Below are 18,766 nucleotides of genomic sequence, written 5' to 3' on the forward strand. Positions count from 1 at the left end.
GCAGGATTTTTAATTTGCACAGGGACAGGAGGGGGTGGGAAGGGGAGCGATGCCGGGGGAGGCAGGAGTATGCTGGGGACCTGAGCAGACGTGCCAATGGCTCTTATTAAAAAATAATAGTGCTGCAGCCTCCAAATGAATTAAATTCTGTGAGAGCCGAGAGCTCGTCCCCAGCTTTGGGACCAGGATCCCTGTTCCTCTTGCAGCAAGGAGATCCCAATGCCTTCAAAGCTTCAAAAAGCATCAAAAATCCCCTTTTTCTCTGCCTGCCACACTGGGAACAGATTTTGTAAGAGCTAAACCCTAAATATTTGCAAAACACTTGGAAGAAACTTCAATATTTGGAAAACACTTGGAAGAAAACAAACAAAAGCTGCTACATTTAACAAATCAGCACAGTCCTTCAAGTTTGGGTCTGAGCCCCAGGTGGCAAAGCTGCTTGGGCAGGAACTGGCTGCACTGCGGGGCTGGAGGGCAGAGCCTGGCACAGCCGGGGCCAGGAGCTGGGTGTTGGGGCCGGTGACCCCTGGCCGAGGGCAGGGCAAATCCCAGGGGGGTCCAAGTGGAGCTGAGGGGTGGCTGGGGGTGCTGCCCTGCCCAGACCCAGGGTGACCTGGGCATGGGGGTGCAGCATGGGACAGAGCAATCACAGGTCCTCTGAGTCCCCCATGCTGTTTTTGGAATGCTGTTGGGTGCGGGGACCACCGGCGCTGTGCCCTCCATGCCACACTGGGCAGGTTGGGCTGCTGTCACATCACCCTGGCTCTCCCACCCTGTGCTGTGCCATGGTTTCTACGGTGACAGTGTCCCCAGGATGGGTGGCACAGAGGCCACGGCGGACACGGCGGGGGGTCCCCAGAGCCCCCCCAAGTGCAGGGACCGCAGGCACCACGACCAGCACCCTCAGCACCACTGCACTGTCCCCAAAATCACTGTGTCCCTGCTACAGAGTCCCCACTGTGGGACCCCCCCCCAAATCCCGGCAGGGAGCATCCTTGGTGCCAGGAGCTGAGACAAACACACCCTGGCTCCGGGGGCTTAAATTAAACCAACTACAGAAATAATAGTGGGAGAAATCCATCTGAACAACCGTAGGTGGCAAACCCCGCGCGGCAGCGCCGGAATCTGCAAAGACAACAAAATTCATGACAAAGCACAAAGGGAAGCGCCGGGCTTCGCCGTCCCCAGATATTCATCCGTTAACACGTTCCCTTTTTAGGCTGACATGTCATTTCAGACGGGCCTTTCTTCCTCCCCTTTCTTCTCCCCCTCGTCGGCGCGCGGCTCTGCCGAGGCGACTGCTGAATTGGATCACCTCAGGGCGAGCACTTTATTATCTGCAGTCAAAGCGTCACCACAAATACCCGTCTACACACACACGTGTCACTTCCCATTTGTCTCCTCCACGAGGTATTAGTGCGGTGCCGTGCACAGTGCACCGGCCACCGCAGCCACCACAGCCACTGTGCCACTGCAGCCACCACAGTCACCGTGCCACTGCAGCCACCACACCATCATGGCCACCACTGGCCACTGCAGCCACCATGTCGGCACAGCAAAGGCCAATGGTGCAGGAAGGGGGGCATCATGGCTATGAGGATGCCCCAGTGCCACCCCAATGCCACCCTCATGACACCCAGATGCCACCCCAGCACCACCAGAATACTGCCCCAATGCCACCTATATGTCACCCACCACTGCCCCAGCACAGCCCTGATGCCACTCCAAAGACACCCTGAGGCCACCCCAACACAACTGCCATGCCAGAGCCATCCCAGTGCCACTCATCTGAAGCCAACAGAGCCCTGAGGCCACCTCAATGCCATCCTGAGCCCAGCCCAACACAACCCCATGCCAATGCCATCCCAAGGCTGCCCCAGGGCCACCCTTTGACACCCAACACAGCCCTGATGCCAATCCAATGACATCTCAGCACACAGTCACTGAAGGGACCCCGCAACCAGGAGGGGATCCCACCACCCCCAGCAGTCCTGCAGCTCCTCCCAGCTGCCCTCCAGCCCCTCTGCCCACTCACAGCCAATCAGTATTGGAATTAATTTAAGACACAGGCTTTGCACCTGCTGAGGGGAGCAGGGTGGGTGCCCCCATTGAAGAGTGCCCCATCCTGGGGTCTGCCAGTGCCCAGCAACCTGCTCTGTGGCTGATGGACCGGTGTGATCCTGGGAAGTTCGGACAAAAAGCAAAGCCCCCTCGTGTGCCAGGGTGTTACCAGCCAAGCCCACGCAAAATCCAGGGCTCTGATCTGGTGAGAGATGGGCACTGAGCAGCCCCCCCTCACCCTCCATCCCCACCATGCACGTGACCAATGGAAAAGTGTTTCTGCAGTGATTCCTGGCAGGGAAAGTGCAAGTCAACAGCACATTTTGGGCCCAGCAGTTAATTGAACTCCTTTTTATGGAACGTACATAAATACACAGAACCATCATTAACCGATCCCTTCCAGAAAGTGAAAATGAAAGAATTAATCTTACTTCACTCATGTGTAACCCCTCATGAAATTAAAATGATATTTTATGGGTGTGTACATGAGCAGAGCCTCGCTGCAGCCACTCTAATGAAAATGCCCTTGGAATGAGCAGAATTGGGTAATGAGGAGCCATTAAACAGGCCTTCATCCCATGTGTAATTAAACAAGTTTATCACTGATGAGAGTCCCTACGGGTGAGTGGAGAGAGGTGTAGGTGATCCCAGAGCTGGGTCCCCACTTGCTGAGACCTGGCCATCACCTCTCATAAGGACCATCCCTTCTCATTAGTGTTTTGATACCAAGACAGACCTCGAGAGGGCTCATGCCACCCCCAGAGAGCCATTTATGACACTGTCCCAGCAGGGCCGAGGTGACAGGTCCCACAGGAGGATGTGCACAGTGAAGGAATCATGGAGTGGCATGGGTTGGAAGGGACCTTAAAGTTCATCCCATTCAATCCCCTGCCATGGGCAGAGACACCTTCCACTAGCCCAGATTGCTCCAATCTCTGTCCAACCTGGCCTTGGACATTTCCAGGGATGGGACAGTCACAGCTTTTCTGGGCAATCTGTGCCAGGGCCTCCTCACCCTCACAGGGAAGAATTTCTTCCCAATATCCCATCCAACCCTTCTCTCTGTCAGTTTGAAGCCATTCCCCCTTGTCCTGTCCCTCCATGCTCTTGTAAAAACTCCCTCTCCATTTTTCTTGTAGGCGACAGAGGACACTTCTGAGGTTAGCATGAAGGGAGCACTGTGAGCTTGCCCTGGCTCCAAGCTCCCTATGGATCCCAGCCCCTTAGGGGGATACACATCCTGCCCCCCTCCACACACCCAGCCCCAGGCTAGCTGGAGGAGGGCACATGGAAAGAGTAACATTTAATTAAATACCAGCCACCGCTCCGTTACTGCTGAGAACAGGAGCAGCAAAGAGTTTGGCCAAGCTGAGAGGGGTATTATTTGATTTATAATTTAAATAAAGCTCAGGATTCCTGTAATGCACCCAGAATAAAATCAAAAGGGACCAGGCTGCTGCAGTTAATTGGACGTGATATTTTCCTGAGGATGATGCTTCTCCACAGGCTACTGCTCCTCGGCTGGAGGCGGGAGGCACAGGCAGGGCTGTGAGGGCTCTGGCACCCTCCTGCATCCTCCTCCTTGAGGATGTAATGCCAGCATGCTGGGCTAGTGCCTGTGGAACAGCCCTGGGAATACTGGCTGGCAATGGCGAGCATGGCAGCAAAGTCACCTCCAGCTTTACCAGGATGGATTTTGTGGGATGGTCTGAGCCCACTGGGATGCAGCTGTATGGGCGCAGGGGGCACAGAGACGGGGGGATGACAATTAGCAGGAGAGGCAAGGGGCAGAACTGGGGGGCAAAGGCACTGGGCTGGGAGCTCCCTGCACGGGCAGGAAAATTAGTCAGCTCACCTTTTACGTGAAATTAATACCAAAATTAATCAGCGGCGCGGGCAGGATAATAGGATTTCACAGTGGTGCCGGGCCAGACAGCCAATGTGCCGAGAGCCAGACTCATTTAATATCGACAGAAACAATGCCAGAGGACAGAAATAAGACCCATAAAGATAATTACTGAGATACTCAGGAGCAAATTAAGTAATCAGAGGCACTTCTAAATTGCGCCTGGTTTTAAGAGAACGCTCTCTGTGTCGATTACCTACACGGGCGTCCCGGAGGCTCGGCCCCGTGCCTGCTCTCCGGCCCCTCCGCACCGCGCTCACCGCAGGTGCCATAAATAAAGAAGGGAAAATTGTATTCCAAGCCAGATGCGTGGCCCTGGATGTCACCTGCAATTTAATTTGCGCTGGTGGGAGGCAGGGAGCAGCGAGACGGGCCGGATTGGCCCATAATGAGCGGAAACATACGGGCAGCTAAACTTTGATTAAGGTGACCTGGCTGGTGGCGGCCGGCAGTGAGCGCAGCGTGGAAGTCTGGAGGGGAGCTCAACCCTGCTGCCCACCCCAGGGGACAGAGGGTGAGCACAGTCCTGCCCGAGGGATGGGTGAGACCAGTCAAAAACTCTGTGTCCTTGGTACCCTGAGCCTGCCAGGGTCCAGCATGGGGTCAGACCTCTATCTGCCCTCATCCCACCAGCGCAGCTCCAGGACCTCCAGAACTCTGGGGCTGGGACTCTCCCAGGACACACATAGCTGCATCCAAGAGCAGCTCTCCCCACAGTGTGTTGCCATGTGGTGACAGCACCTATGGGCTCCTGCTTCCTAAACCTCCTTACTTCAGCATCATGGCAGAGTGGGAAATGTTGGAGAGCACAAACTCCATGGCAGGAGAGTGCCCCTGGGCCTCACCCCATGAGTCGAGATGGTCCTCAGCCCGGAGCTGTATCCAAGGAATGCTGCAGGGACCAGCAGGTGTATCCTGACTTCAGCATCACACCAGCTCAACACCAACATATTCAGTGCTGAACACCTCCAGTCTCCAGCAAATCCTGCCAGGCTCATCCTGCCCACAGGTCTTGGACCGTGTGGGCATGGCTGAGCTAATTATCCCTTCGCAATGAGATGCTCCAGGAGCTGGACACCTCATGCCAGCCCTGTATCTCATGATGCTCAGGCATGACGGATTGGGAATAATTTTACAAGAGCAACACACATTTTCCTTCCAGGCACTAAAAAGGAGGAGACCTGGGCAGCACCAAGTGCTCTGATGCAGTGCAAGCTGCTTCCTCGCCTGTGACATGTGGGTGGCCATCACCCCACCTCTGGACTGGGTGTCCTGTTCCCTGTGCTGGATACTGGGGAGCTTCACACAAAAAATCAAGGAATCCAGAACAGTTTGGGTTGGAAGGGACCTTAAAGACCACCCAGTTCCACTTCCCTGCCATGGGCAGGGACACCTTTCACTAGACCAGGTTGCTACCAGCCCTATCCAACCTAGCCTTGAACACTTGCAGGGGTAACTTTCAGGGATAAAATAACTTCCAGGGACAAAATAACTTCCAGGAATAAATAACCCTCCTGGCTGGCAGTGTGATCCACGCCCCACCAGAGTGATGCCAGGGGTCCCCAAGGTGGCAAAGCATCGCCCAAACCCCATGCCAGGCTCACTCAGCTGCATCGGGGTGCCCAGGTAGAGGGAAAAAAAAGTCTCCAGGAAAATCCAGCTCATTAAACAAACGCCCGGGGGCTGTCACAGCCTAACAAGCAGAGCTTTAGCAGCTGATTTGTCTTCAGCCGGCAATGTTTAAAAATCCAACTGAGACCAGCAGAAAAATATCCACTCCCCTCTTTAAAACACACATTCATCACTTGAGAATCTTAATGCGTCTTTCCCAGCCGGGGAGGTCAAACACGCCTGCCTAAAGCAGGCTCATTAAATATACATTTAATCACGGTTTGGATTGAGAGACAAAGGCTGGGAGAGACAGGTGCTTTGCCGGAGTGACCTTTTGGATCCCATTTTAATGTAACTAGTTTACAGCTTATCTGAAAGGCCAGCTCCTGGGGAAGGCGAGCTGCAGCAAAACGGGGAAAGTAATTAGGGGGGGAAGGGCTGGGGAGGTTTAGGGGGCTGTGGGCTGGCGATGGCACCATCCACTGCCGCCGCCGCTGCGCTTCCCAGGCAGCTCTGCAACATTTGCTGAAGTTGGACTTATCAACCACAGCAACCCAATTTAATTTGCTTACCTTGGCTCCTTCCTCCCCCCCTCCTTCCCGCTTCTCCTGCTCTTTTTAATTATCGGTTAAATAAATGTCTTTTTCAATAAGGGAAACGGCATCAAAGCAGCCGCCCGCCCCCCCAGGCACTTACACTTGCGCGGCTCCAGCGCCTTGTTGGGGCAGGAGAGGTGTTGGGCTGGGGGGTTCTGGGTCCTCTGCAGGCAGGCCAGCATGGTCTGGGTTTCCTGGCGGGCGCTGCCGCCCCGCACCCTGTGAGAGAAGAGAGACATGGGTGAGGGAGGGGATGTGCCCACCCCACTGCCACCACCCTGTGCCCACCCAGCAGAGCCAGTGGCAGGATCTCCACAGCACTCAAGTGCCCTTTGCTCCTCTGGAGATCAATAACTAACTCTGAGAGTCTGAAAGAAATAGGAATGTATATAAAAGAAATATGAAGGTCTCAGTGGGTGATCTGTGCTGCCTGCAGAGCTTTCCACTCTGGGAAGGGGGCAGAGCTGGGGCATCCCCGTGGCACCGTGCTCCAGCAGTGCCAGACTGCTCCGCCGGCGTGCCAGCCAGCACCTCCCGGCACAGAGTGACCCCGGCCAAGGCTGGGGAAAGACAGTGTTAACATCCCACTCGGGGTCCTGGGATCTGTCGCCAGCTCCCAGCTGGCATCAAAATCTGCTTGACAAAAGCTGGAGGGGTCAGGCCAAAGTCACCGCCACCACCGCGCTGCTCATTGTACGTCCTTCACCAGCCGCCGCGAGGCTGTGAGTTATAACCAGTTGCTGCTGACACCCTCCCACTACTCCGGCTGGCGCAGGGAGAGATATTCCCACTTGGAGAGGGCAGGGAGACGTGAGTGGGAGCAGCAGGAAAACAGGCAGTGGTGCCCATCCATGGTGTCACAGCTCTTGAGCCATCGCTCTCCAGCTGAACGCTTACGGATGGCCGGGGGTCACAACTGGATGTCACGGATGGGTGTCACTGCAGAGTACATCACTTCATCTTCTCTGTTGTGGGGGAATCATGACCTCCTGCAGCCATCCAGGATGTTTCCCACACGTCCCAGTGTTGGCGAGAGGTGCTGGCCCTGCCGTGCAGGGGAGCAATGTGGTGGCCTCAGGCATGTGGTGGCCTCAGGCAGGCGCTTGCAGAGCCCGTGACCATCACCACCAAGAAGCAAAGCATGGACAGATGATCCCAGAGCCATGCCCGGGGCTCTCTGTGCTCCACTGGTTTAAATGTCACCCTTTGGAAGCCCTTCACAGCCATCACGGGCACAGACGGTACCCGTGCGTGCGCCGCTTGCTCCCACAGGCAGGGGCTCCCAGGCTCTGGGATTGTCCCTGGAATGGGATCCATGCAGGGCGTCTGTCCCTTGGCTGGGCTCTGCCCATGGGGCTGCAGGTCTCACCCCATCCCCCCCCAGCAAACTGGTGGCATGGAGACTCATCGGCAAAAGGTGTGAGGAGGAGGAGGGGAGGAGGAAGTAATCTAATACCGAGCAGGTGTCTGGAGAACCCAAATTGTGCTGTTTTCTTCTAATAATGAAGTATTCATGAGTAAAAGCCTTTTTCACTACTTTCTTAAGATACTAATTTCACAACAAGCGCCTTGTTACCATGCAATTATTCCAATCGTGCATTTCTCCCAGATTCCATCTGTCCTCGTGCTCTCTAAATGAAAGACAATCATGTAACCACCTTTCATTATTCACTATTTTACTTTCAGCAAAGGTACCCTGAAAGAAATGATTTCCTCTGAAAGGGACTTTTATTCAGTTTCAAAACCAATTTTCTCCTATTACTGTCTTAAAAAAAAAAAGGAGGGGGGCAGGGAGGTGTTTTTATTTCATGCATTACATATCCTTTGTTAACGCAGCTCGCAGTAAAAGCAGCCGTATCCATTTTCTGGCTTCGATTTCTGGTAATTTTAAAATATGCCATTACAATCAGGCAGAAATTATACAGTTTGAAAAGAGAATGAAGTGCTTCTTATTCAGAGCCTGAGCACACTTGACTGCCAGGAGCTCGCCTCTCCCCGCCGGGACTCGGGGTTCATTACGCATCCCCGCTCCCGGTGCCTCAGCTCCCCCGGCACGCGCCCACCGCCTGGATTTTCCGTGCCAGGAGCTGCCTGACCTCGTCCCTGTCCCCATCCCTGTTCCTGCAGGGTGGACCCAGGTCAGGGCACCCAGGGCCGTGCGGGGGATGGATGACGGCACTGGCTCCTGCCGTACCTGAGCCCCAGCTCTGCGGTGACCTCAGGGCTGGCGTCCCGCCGGGTGTCACCATCTGGCCGATTAGCAATGGACGTCACCTCCTCCCTGCGGAGAGGCAGCTCCTCACGGGGACATTGACCCCTGTCCCTGGCAGACACGGGCACTGTGGGCGGCTCGTGCCATTGCTGGATGAGGCTCAGGTCCCTGATGGTCCCTGGGGCAAACAGCTGAGAGCAAGGAGAAAGCACCCAGGGGATCACTGAATCCATGTGCCAGCACAGGGAAGGCAAGGGGAAAGCACCCAGGGGGTCACCAAAACCATGCGCTGGCACAGGGAGGGCACGGATGCAGCCCCGGTCTGGGGAGATGCTGGTGACCTGTCACAGCAGCTGAGGGCACCCTTGACTCTGGGGCCCAGCAATGAAGGTCCCTGGGGACACCCCCACGCTGGCACAAGTTGTCACCACCACTGCCATACACAGTCCAGCACCCTCCTGGAGCCATCCCAGCCCTGCCCATGGAGCATCACTGAGATGCAGGAGCCACCTGCCAAACTGAATAAAGCCACCGATTAATTCAGACGCCGCCTCTGCCCCCGTCTCCCGGCGTCTCGCAGCAGAGATGATTTTTCCAACAGCTATGTTGCACTTCATGGGCACACTCAGAACCATGAGGGCTCTGGTGCCAAACACCATCCATCTGTCCACCCTGGCACCCTCCTGGGTGCCCCAAGCTCCCAGAGCGCCCGTGGGCGGGAGGGTGGGCGCCCGGCACAATGGGCATCTGTGCCACGGTGGCATTTCGTTAATGCCGCTCAGAAAAGCCCCTGAATCAGCTGATGGGAATTGGGCGCTGGGCTGTCCAACGCTTAGCGCCGGCTTAGTTAGCTCCATCTGCATTTGAACTAATTCCAATCAGCAGGATCCGATTTAGTTCAAGCTGCTCTGGCTTTTTCGTGGCAGGAAAGGCAACACTCAGCAGTTTTGCCGGAACGCCCCGAATCCGCATGGCCTCTGCCCAGGCTGTGGATCCACCATCATCCAGCCAGCACCGCTGGACATGGCAAGACAGAAGCAAAGTCCCTTGTGGACACCTGCAGCAGGGTCCCCCAGGAGCCCCAACCCCACATCCCACAACCCTGTCATCATCTAGAATCTCAGAATGGCTTGTGTTGGGAGGGACCTTAAAGTTCATCCCATTCCACCATGGGCAGGGACACCTTCCACTCGACCAGGTTGCTCCAAGCCCTGTCCAACCTGGCCTTGAACACTTCCAGGGATGGGGCAGCCACAAGCCCATCCTTCCCCTCTCCCACCACTCCTTCCCACCCCACACCCGGCTAATCCATCTCGACATCACACTATTTATAAGCCCAAGGTCTTCGTGACTTTAATAAAAAACACCACCCTCTATGTCTAAAGCCCCAGTGACGGGAGGGTTTGGCACCTCCTCTGACATCAGTGGCTGATAAGTCGGGCTTATCTCCTCCGAGAGCCCTGCGAAGGTCCCTCCGGCGAGATAAGGCCAGCGCAGCTGTCGATAGAGGCTTTCGCAGGCGAGGATTTAGATAAAAGAAAATGTGACGGGAGGAGGAGAAAAGAAAAAGGAACTTTTGAAGTCTCAGCCTGAAGTGGGTCTGTGCAGTTGCTGGGCAATGGAGGGCAGCAGACAGGGCAGGGATGGTGAGGGACAAGGTCTTGGTCACCATCCAGGCTCTGCTGCAACATGTCCACATCCTTCCCTGGGCACTATTGAAGTGTAATCCCATTAAAAGGGAGTTTTTGGGGTTAGGAGAGGAAGGAGGGGATGAACAGGGACTCTGCAAAGCTGTTTGAGTCATGCCACTGCCATGTCCCCCCCGGCTATTAAAAGTCAGTGCTGGGTTCAGCGCAAGAATAGGAGGTGATGGGGTCACCCCGGTTGGGAGAGGCACAGGAGGCTCCTGACAGCACCCAACAGACAGATGGACAGCACGGGAGCCAGGCCAAGGCTGGCAGCAACCAGGGAAACAAAGAAAAGCCCTCACTGGTCCCTGGTGTGCCAAGTAAAACAAACACACCCACTGTGTTGCCAGGGCTACTCGCCATGACCAGGGACACCCCTGTCCCTTGTCCCTCCATGGATGGAGGAGAATCCTACTGCCCCTCCAGGGTGCTCCCCTTCCCTGCAACCCCAGGGACATTGGTGCCACCTCTGCAGCAGCACTGGGACATTGGTGCTACCCCCACAGCAGTCCTGGCACAGCCACTGCCATCATCCCTGGTCCCCACAGACACTGGTTTCCCAGCCAATGGCACCCTGCAAGGAGGAATACTTCCCCTCTGCATGCAGTGGGTGCCCATCCCATCGCAGGGTGAGCAGGGTTTTGGCTGGTGCTGCCCACTGGCACCATGGTGGTACCGGCAGCTGCCGTGCCAGCTCATGCCAACATCCCATCCAGATTTAGGGTGGAGGAGATGCAGCGCTTGGCGAGTGATGCCACAGCTCAGCCCTACAATGGGTGAGCACAGAAAGGTCACTCCACCATAAACCATAGTGAGCACCAGATAAAATTAAGCCCAAAGTTTGCCACTGAGGGTGCCACGAGGCACAGACGGTGCTGCCGGCCGCCCCATGACCTTCCCTCGCTCGCCCGCCGCTCTATCCCACCCGGATAATCCGCTCCCCTCCGCGTGCTCCAGCCCCAGGCCTTTCAGGGGGCCCTGTTAATAATTAAATGTTAATCTAAAAAGCAATTTTAGCTGCAGTGCTGCAGATCTGGTTAGAGATTACATTAGCATGTAAGAGTCAAGGGTAATTTTCTCTAACCCCTCTTGTGATCTTTAAAACCCGCAGATCTTAAAGCAACACCAGCTCCTCTGATTAAAATTGGAAACTGGGGTTTGCAACGGATAATGATGCTGGAAGTGATTATTTTGCTGCTCAGGATCTCACTGGGGTGGTGGGGAAGTGGGGGGCTGGGGGAGTGACCCAGACCAGCCAAGTGGCTTCTCCCAGCCCATACCCTGTGGAGATGCTGGGAAGAGCAGAGTTGTGACACACTGAGCATCCCCATTTCCCACTTCCCCTGAGCCTGCCTTTACTTACAGAGCTAACATTTTGCTGCCAGGGGAATGATGCTTTTTTTGGGCTGCTGTGACACCAGGATGGCATGGAGCCCACCAGCCAAGGCACACAGCCAGGGACAGAGTGGCACCAGAGCTGGACAGAGCATCCCCTTGCTGCTGGCATCTTAGGGCAGCATTTAAGCCTCTCCCATCCCACTCAGAACTGAGGTTTCTACTTCTGTAGCTTGTCCAAGAAGAAACCCCTCAGACTGCTCAATAAAATCAACATCAAAAAATACCCCAAAATAACCTCTGGCTTATGAGCAGGGCCAGGGGGACTGGGACGGGGCACAGCAAATCACCTCCTGAGCAGTACAAATGACCTGATGGAAGAAATATGGTATCAGATGTGTCCGTAATGATGGAATTAAAAAAAACCCCAACAATTCAAGTGCTGTTGAGCATTTGCAGACGTCCCCGCACAGGGCTCGGGCGGCCTGGTTAAATTTATGTGTCAGCTTTAAGGAGGCCTCTCATCAAATGAGCTATTTTGGGCAGAGATTAAAGATCTATTTTCGCTGTGAGCAGGAACAGCTCTCGAACAGGTTAATAATGATTCTGGAAAGCCACGCAACTCCAGCGCCCCAGGCCAGGGACTTGGAACCCTGGGCAGCACCGGGGGGTCCCTGAGGGTGCCCAAGCCACGAGGGTGGAGGATCACAGTGCAACATCCCCCGGAACCGCTGCCATCCTGGCGGGGAGGAAGGAGCCCCGCGTGCTGCGCCGGGCGCTGAGCAGCCGTGGGTAATTGGAAGTGGCAGACGCTGGCACGGCGCTGCCGAGAAGGTCATTACGTGGGACTGGGAATGAAATGCCAGGAGCGAGGGGGGGAGTGGCCCCGCTAGCAAAGGTCAGGGCCCCACTTGGCGCCGGCGGTGTTTTTGGCAGAGCTCAGCCCTGGCTGTGTGCACCGGGGTCCTGGCAGGGCCAGTGTGCAGCGCGGGAGCAGGACCTGCCTGTACGGACTTGCCCCCTCTGGTGTGGTACCAGCTCCTCAAATAAAACCTCACTCATCCGACACAATCGTGCCATGCCTTCATCCTGCATGTGGATGGGGAAGAGGGGCTGGAGACATGAGCCCACTGAGCTGCCTACCATCCCTTCACAGATGGTCAGGATACTCATGGGCTTTTGGTCCCAGCCACAGCAGGGACACGGGATCAAACCATCAGAAAAGCCAAGCTGCTCCAGGAAGACCTCCTGGGCAGCAATTAAAAGCACCCTGGACTCTACCCCAGCACAGGCATTCACACCTTAGACACCTGCAGCACCCACATCTCCGGCTGAGACATAACAAACTCAACACGGCAGAGACCAAAGCTCCCCATGATAGCTCCTGCCCCATCCTGGCTCCCTCCTGCCCCATCCTGGGGGCTCGATTGCCCCCCGCAGTGACAGGTCCCTGTGCCCCCACAGCCGCGGTGGCAGCACCGCGGTGCCCCGGCCGTGGCAGTCGGGCGTGCGCCGCTCCGTAATTACAGCCCCGAGTGCCTGAGCTGTGAAAGAATCTGACGAAGGAATCCAGGGTAGATCGCGCTGCTGAAATTACTATAATCAAAGGCTTTCACAAAGGCTTCAAATGCAACCAATTACCCTGAAAGGCGAGGCAAGAAAGAAAACAAATTAGCATGTTTGCACAGAGCCTCGGCGCAGTGCACACATCGCCCCGCACCGCCCTCGACCCCGGCCGGCCGCTGCTCCCCATCCCCGGGTCCAGCTCCCCCATCCCTGGCTACCCTCCCCTCATGCCTGGGTACCAACTCCCCATCCCCAAGGCAGGTCCGTATCTCCACATCCTGCTCTGTCACTGCTGCCCTGCTCGCAGCTGCACACAAAGGGGCTCTGTGCCCGTCCCTCACCCCACGGCTGCCGCTGCCCTGCCCGCACATAAAAGCCCTGCCTGTGCCACGGCCAGGTCAGGCGCAGGCTCAGGGGTTTGCCAGGGTGGCCTGGGGAAACCTCCCTCCCTTCTCCCTTGGCACTGGTGGGGGTCCCTGGGCGAGGGGAAGTGAGGGGGGTCCTCAGATGCACCCATTGAGCACAGCCCCGTGTCACCTATCGACAGCTGGGGAAAGTACTCATGGCAGGGACCCCCCACCCTCCTCTCCTTACAGTACACTTCATCTGGCTGCCAGTCTGGGGGAAGGAGGGGAAAAAAGGGGAAAAAAATAAAAATCAACTCCTTCCTTTTAATAGTTAACAGGAGTCCACCACCCTCAGTCTATTTGGTAATACAAAGCTCTGGAGATTTAAACCCTTCTCACCCGGAGAGATGGAAATGAATGGTGCTCTTTAATGAGCTGGTTCAGCAGAAAAGATAGATTTCCAAGATTACTGTAGGAATTCTTATAATTGATGTGTACTTTTGTAACGAGGATTATACCACCATCCGGCCAAGTAATTCCGGCTCTTTTCCCCCCTTGTCCCAAGCTCACCCTGCTTTTGGGGTTCCCTGAGGGACAGGGACCAGACTGTGTCCCCACAAGGAAAAAGTATCATGGGGGGGGGAGGAAAAGACAAAGAAAAATTAAACAGGTTTTTCTTATTTAGCCATAGACAACCTAATGCAGCCACCAAATGGGAAAATAAGGCATGTCTCCAGATTTCTATATTTGTTTTACAAATCCCTACTTTCCCCACCGATGCAGGGCCAGATGAGCTGCTGAATGCCGAGTAATTAAAAGGAACAGAGAACAATACTCAGCGCCGAAGAACGCGGAGTTTCCCTCAGATGTTTGTAGCAATTGTATGAAAATGTACCAGGCGGGATGGGGAGAGCTGACAGCCGGGATTGGGAGCAGCCGGGATCCGAGCTGGCTGCCTCCCCCGCCTGATTGGCATTAATTGTGCACGTTTGCAAAGCAGAACGGAAAGTCTGACACGAGCTGCGAGCCAACATTTCTTTCTAATAGTCTTAATGATTACGACGAGAGCTGATGATCATTGCAGGGTGTTAATAGTCCGGAGAGCAGCTCTGCGGCTGCTGGGGACAAGCGGGGATGTCCCCCCCCCCTGCCCTGTCCCCATCACATGGGGGAGATGCTTCCCCATGGTGGGCTGATGGTGTGGCGGGATGGATCCGAGGGGTCCCATGAAGCCAGAGCTCCCCCGGGGGAGGGGACACTCCTGTCAGGCTGTAAAACTCTGGCAAGGGGATAGAAAGGACAGGGAGGGTACAGCAACCCCTTGCCCCCTCCTCTGCCTCTGCCCCATGGGAGAGGAGTGGCTGCAAAGGGGCAACACCAGGAGGGAGAATGTCCCTACACTGAGCCCCCTCTAAGGACTATCCCCAGGGATGCCCCACACTGAGGGAATCACTGGGCCACCCTGCTCCCATGGGTGCCCCAAACCAGCTGCCACAGCCCAGTCCTCAGCAGGTACCACAGGAGGGGCTGGGGGTGCTGCCCCGGGGAGCGACTGCAAACAGCAGAGCCCATCATTAAAAGCTGATTAATGAAACCCGAGTTTCCTTGACTCTTTACAAGGCTGTTTTTTCAGACGTCCTTGAGTTTTGTCACTGCAGAGGCGAGAGGGAGGTGGGTGGGCTGTGGAGCCCAGCACGGGCTGCTCCGAGCACGGCCGCGGGAGAGACGGAGCCAGACGAGCACGAAAACCCTGCGCGGCCCCGGCCCCGTCCAGGTTTACACGGGAGGAAAAATCAATGGCCATCGATCCGCAATACAAAGGGAGAGCGGCGCTGGCAGACGGCAGGCGGCTGCCATCTGACCGGGGCTCAGCAGAGGACACGGCTGGGTCACCTCTCTGGGGACAGGAGTGCTGCTGGGGGACACGGCTTGGGATCGCATTGCTGGGGGCCCATCATGCCCAAGGCGGGACACGGCTCAGGGTCACATTGCTGGGGACCGATGTGCCCACCAGGGGACACAGCTCAGGACACAGCCAGCAGCACCGACGGCCACCCTGCCTGCACCAGGTCCCTCCAGGGCAGCAAGCAGCACTGCCAGGCCACGTGCCATAAACCCTCACAGCAGCAGACAGGACACATCCACGGTGTGTGGGTGGCCCTTGTCCGTGTCCTTGCCAGGACACGGCTCTGCCTCCCCCGGATGGATGGACAGACGGCCTCAGCCCAGCTCCAAGTTGTTTGATTTGTTTTATCATCTATGTTGGCCAACAGATCACTCAGCTTTGGGCTTTCTGAGCTCACTAATAATTGTTCCCTGATGAAAAGAAATAAAGACTTGGTCCCTTTCTTTCTTCCCCCCCCCTTTCCAAAAAAAAAGTCCGTAAAGAAGAGCTATAAAAATGGCTTGTTATCTCACCTAGTGAGGCTCTGGCTGTATGTTATTGCTAATTGGGTATAACATCCTTGTCTTGTTCTGCTCTCTGAAGCTAAATCAAGAAAGCACCACTGCTGCGAACTAATTATATCTCTGGACTGCAGACTCCAGCTTGTCTTCCCCTTTACTGAGTTAAAAAATGGTCACTAACCTTAATCTCTCATATTCCCAAGCATTAGGGCTGCTGGAAACCCACCACTTCCACCTGCATCCTGGTCTGTGCTGGGAAAGACAGAGCACATGGTCCAGTGAAGGCTCACAGCTACTTCAGGACACGGCCCTGAGCGAGAGCCTGGAGGTGCCCTTCCCTGGAGCACCTCATGGCACTGGAGTGCCGAGACCACCACAGCCACTTCTCAGGTCCCTGTGCCATGGAGTCCTTATCATATGCAGCTCAGAGGTTTCCTGTGCTGCACAGACCCACAGACCAGCCACCTCTCCTCTATGTAGGGGAGATTAAGCTTCTTTCATTATGATGCTTTTTAAAATCTGCCCCCCTTGGCATTCCCACGGCCCGAGCTCATGTGAGCACATGGGCCACATGCACAGGAACCCAGGGGAATGGGTGCTGCTCCAGTTCATCCACATCACCTCCCAGTCCCAGGCCAGGATGGACCCCCATGGTCCCACTAGTGCTGCTGCTCATCCCCAGGTCTGCCACGGGAGCACAGACCCCCACGGCCGCCCGGCTGTGCCATTACAGGTGGCTGCGGCTGAAGCTCTCTGGTTACTGGCACAATTTACACACCGGCGCTGCTGCCATGGCACGGACCAAAGCGGGTCATCGTGAAAGGAGAGAGGACAACCAGGGCCCCAGAGGGCACCGAGATGAGCAGCAGGGCATGGGCCATGCAGGATGGCCCCAGCCCTCCCCATCCTGGCAAATCCCTCAGCACCAGCCACACGAGATCCAAAACATCAGCTGCAATGTAAGGCTGGGACAGGAACCAGAGTGATGGCACAGAGCTCAGACCCCTGCCCAGCTCCATCCCCCTCCCAAGGCTCCATCCCCCTGCTCAGGGGCACCCGCGCAGATGGGTGTTATTTCCAAAGGCAAAGTCAAGCTCCAGTTCTCCCTGCGAGCCAAGAGCATCCCTTAAAAAATTGATACTTCCCTGACTATTAATTAACCTGAACCACTTAAAACCGCCTTCAATTTGTCAGGTTTAACTGCCAGCTCTTCTCGGTAAATCAAGCGTCGCGTGCAGATGGAGGCTGCGCGTGCGAGGCAGCGGCGAAGGAGCAGGCGGGGAGCGGGGTGAGAGGGGCACCCTGTGCCACACTTGCCATCCCAGAGCACCGGGGATGATATTCACACCCCACAATTAGCCAGGACACGATATCAAACACAACAGGCAGGCAGGCAGGAGCGGGCAGGGCAGCCAGTGGTGCTCGGAGCACCCCACACTGCAGCCTTCCTGTCTCCCCCCACAGCGCCCTTGTCGTGCAGCCAAGGCTGAATTGGAAAGCAATATGAATATTTATCTCTGACAGCGAAATCTCCCCGCTGCAGGGTATTAAGGCTTTATTAGTGTGTGGTTACCAGCCACGCTAAGCCAGCCCCCACTCTCGCCTGGAGCGTGGCAGAGATGACCTACAAGAGGCAGATGGTAAAGCCTTGGAGAGCCCCCGATGCCGGGACCGGGACGTGCCTACCGAGGAGGGGGCTGCGCATCCCAGTCCCACACAGGGAGACAGACACAGAGCCAACAGTGAGATCCCCCCACCAAAACCCCCTCCTCTCCCAGCACCAGCCCCTCCACTTCCCCATGCTGAGGCCATCCCCCAGTCCCCGCACCACCCGGCTCTCGCTCTTTTGGGTTAAAACGCTGATGTATTCTCTCTTTAGCAAAAGGAGTCCCAGGGGCTATAAAAACTCCCAGCAGGCTCCTGTCAGTCTCAGGTCATTAACTTTCTTTCATTGGGAGTTTGTTTACAGCCAGCCATAAATAGCGGTGCCCGCGCTGCTCGCCAGCAGGACTGGGTGGGATGGGATGGGGCTGCCTGTGCAGGGGGGCACAGCAGCCCAGGGTCCAAGGCATGGGGTCCAGCACTCGCCCCCCATATCAACTTTTCCCATGCCCTGTGCTTCCCACCAGCCTGGCACCCCACCCTGCTCAGCACAGCACTGCCAGCGGTGCCACAGAACCACCTCAGCCCTGCAAATTGATGGGGTCACCTTGCTTACGGCCTGAGGGAGCTGGGCACGTGCTCGTGGCTCAGTTATAACCTTTCCTGAGGAAGGAGGAGGAGGAGGAGGAGGAGGAGGAGGAGGAGGAAGAGGAGGAGGAAGGAAGCAGCTGGCTGGAGCTGCCCCTGGGGGTGACCTACCCCTGGGCCCTGCCCCGCACTCTCATCCAGCCCAGCCCTGGTGTCCGTCGCAAGCACTGACCTCATGTCAGGACCCCTGTGTGTTTCAGGTGTCCCCTGGGGGGGACCCCAAGGCCCCTCGTCTCCCCACTGCCTGCACCTCAAATCTCCTCCTTTCCGACAATTTACCAACAAGGAGGCAGAAAGCAGGAAAGCCGAGCATGCCGCTGGCATGGCCGGCACGGTGCTCCTGCCAGGATGCTTCCAACATCACGGCTCCTCTGCACCCAAGAGCACATGGGATGGCCTCAGAACACCCACATCCCACTGCCCGCCCAAGAGGTGCACCGCAGCCCTCCCGATGCCTCCAACACCAGGAGCACACCCCAAACCCTGTTAACACCTCGGCAGGCTCCAGTGTGCAGCCAGTTGGGATCCCCCTGGATGCAGGTGCCCGGGGCTGGCAGTGGGACTGCAGGTGCTCGGGAGCTTTATTTCTGTGAGTGAACACAGCGGCTTCACCACGGCCGTGTGAACCCACCAGCTGCGGCTCTGATGGAGCCACAGGATCCACCAGTTTCCGAGGCTCACAGACACAGGTTCCATAGGTACCTCCTGGTCCAGCAAAGCCCCCGGCACTCCCTGCGCTGGGGGCTAAGCCAGAACCTCAGTCTGTCCCCTCATCAGCACAGCTCTGT

The 18,766-nt window shown here is 56.3% G+C and overlaps 1 protein-coding gene across 1 annotated transcript in view; it reads right to left on the bottom strand.

Annotated features, from left to right (window-relative positions):
- Window positions 1–11,369, bottom strand: part of FAM222A (family with sequence similarity 222 member A) — a 17,895-nt gene extending 6,526 nt beyond the window's left edge. Inside the window, exon 1 of the mRNA XM_027689502.1 lies at window positions 6,275–11,369. Coding sequence (XP_027545303.1) covers window positions 6,275–6,413 — 139 coding nt within the window. The 5' untranslated portion in view covers window positions 6,414–11,369. The remainder of the gene's footprint in view (window positions 1–6,274) is intronic.
- Window positions 11,370–18,766: the final 7,397 nt, after the last annotated feature.

This window comes from Neopelma chrysocephalum, unplaced genomic scaffold, assembly GCF_003984885.1.
Source record: "Neopelma chrysocephalum unplaced genomic scaffold, ASM398488v2 Primary Assembly neopelma1_77, whole genome shotgun sequence".
NCBI lineage: Eukaryota > Metazoa > Chordata > Aves > Passeriformes > Pipridae > Neopelma > Neopelma chrysocephalum.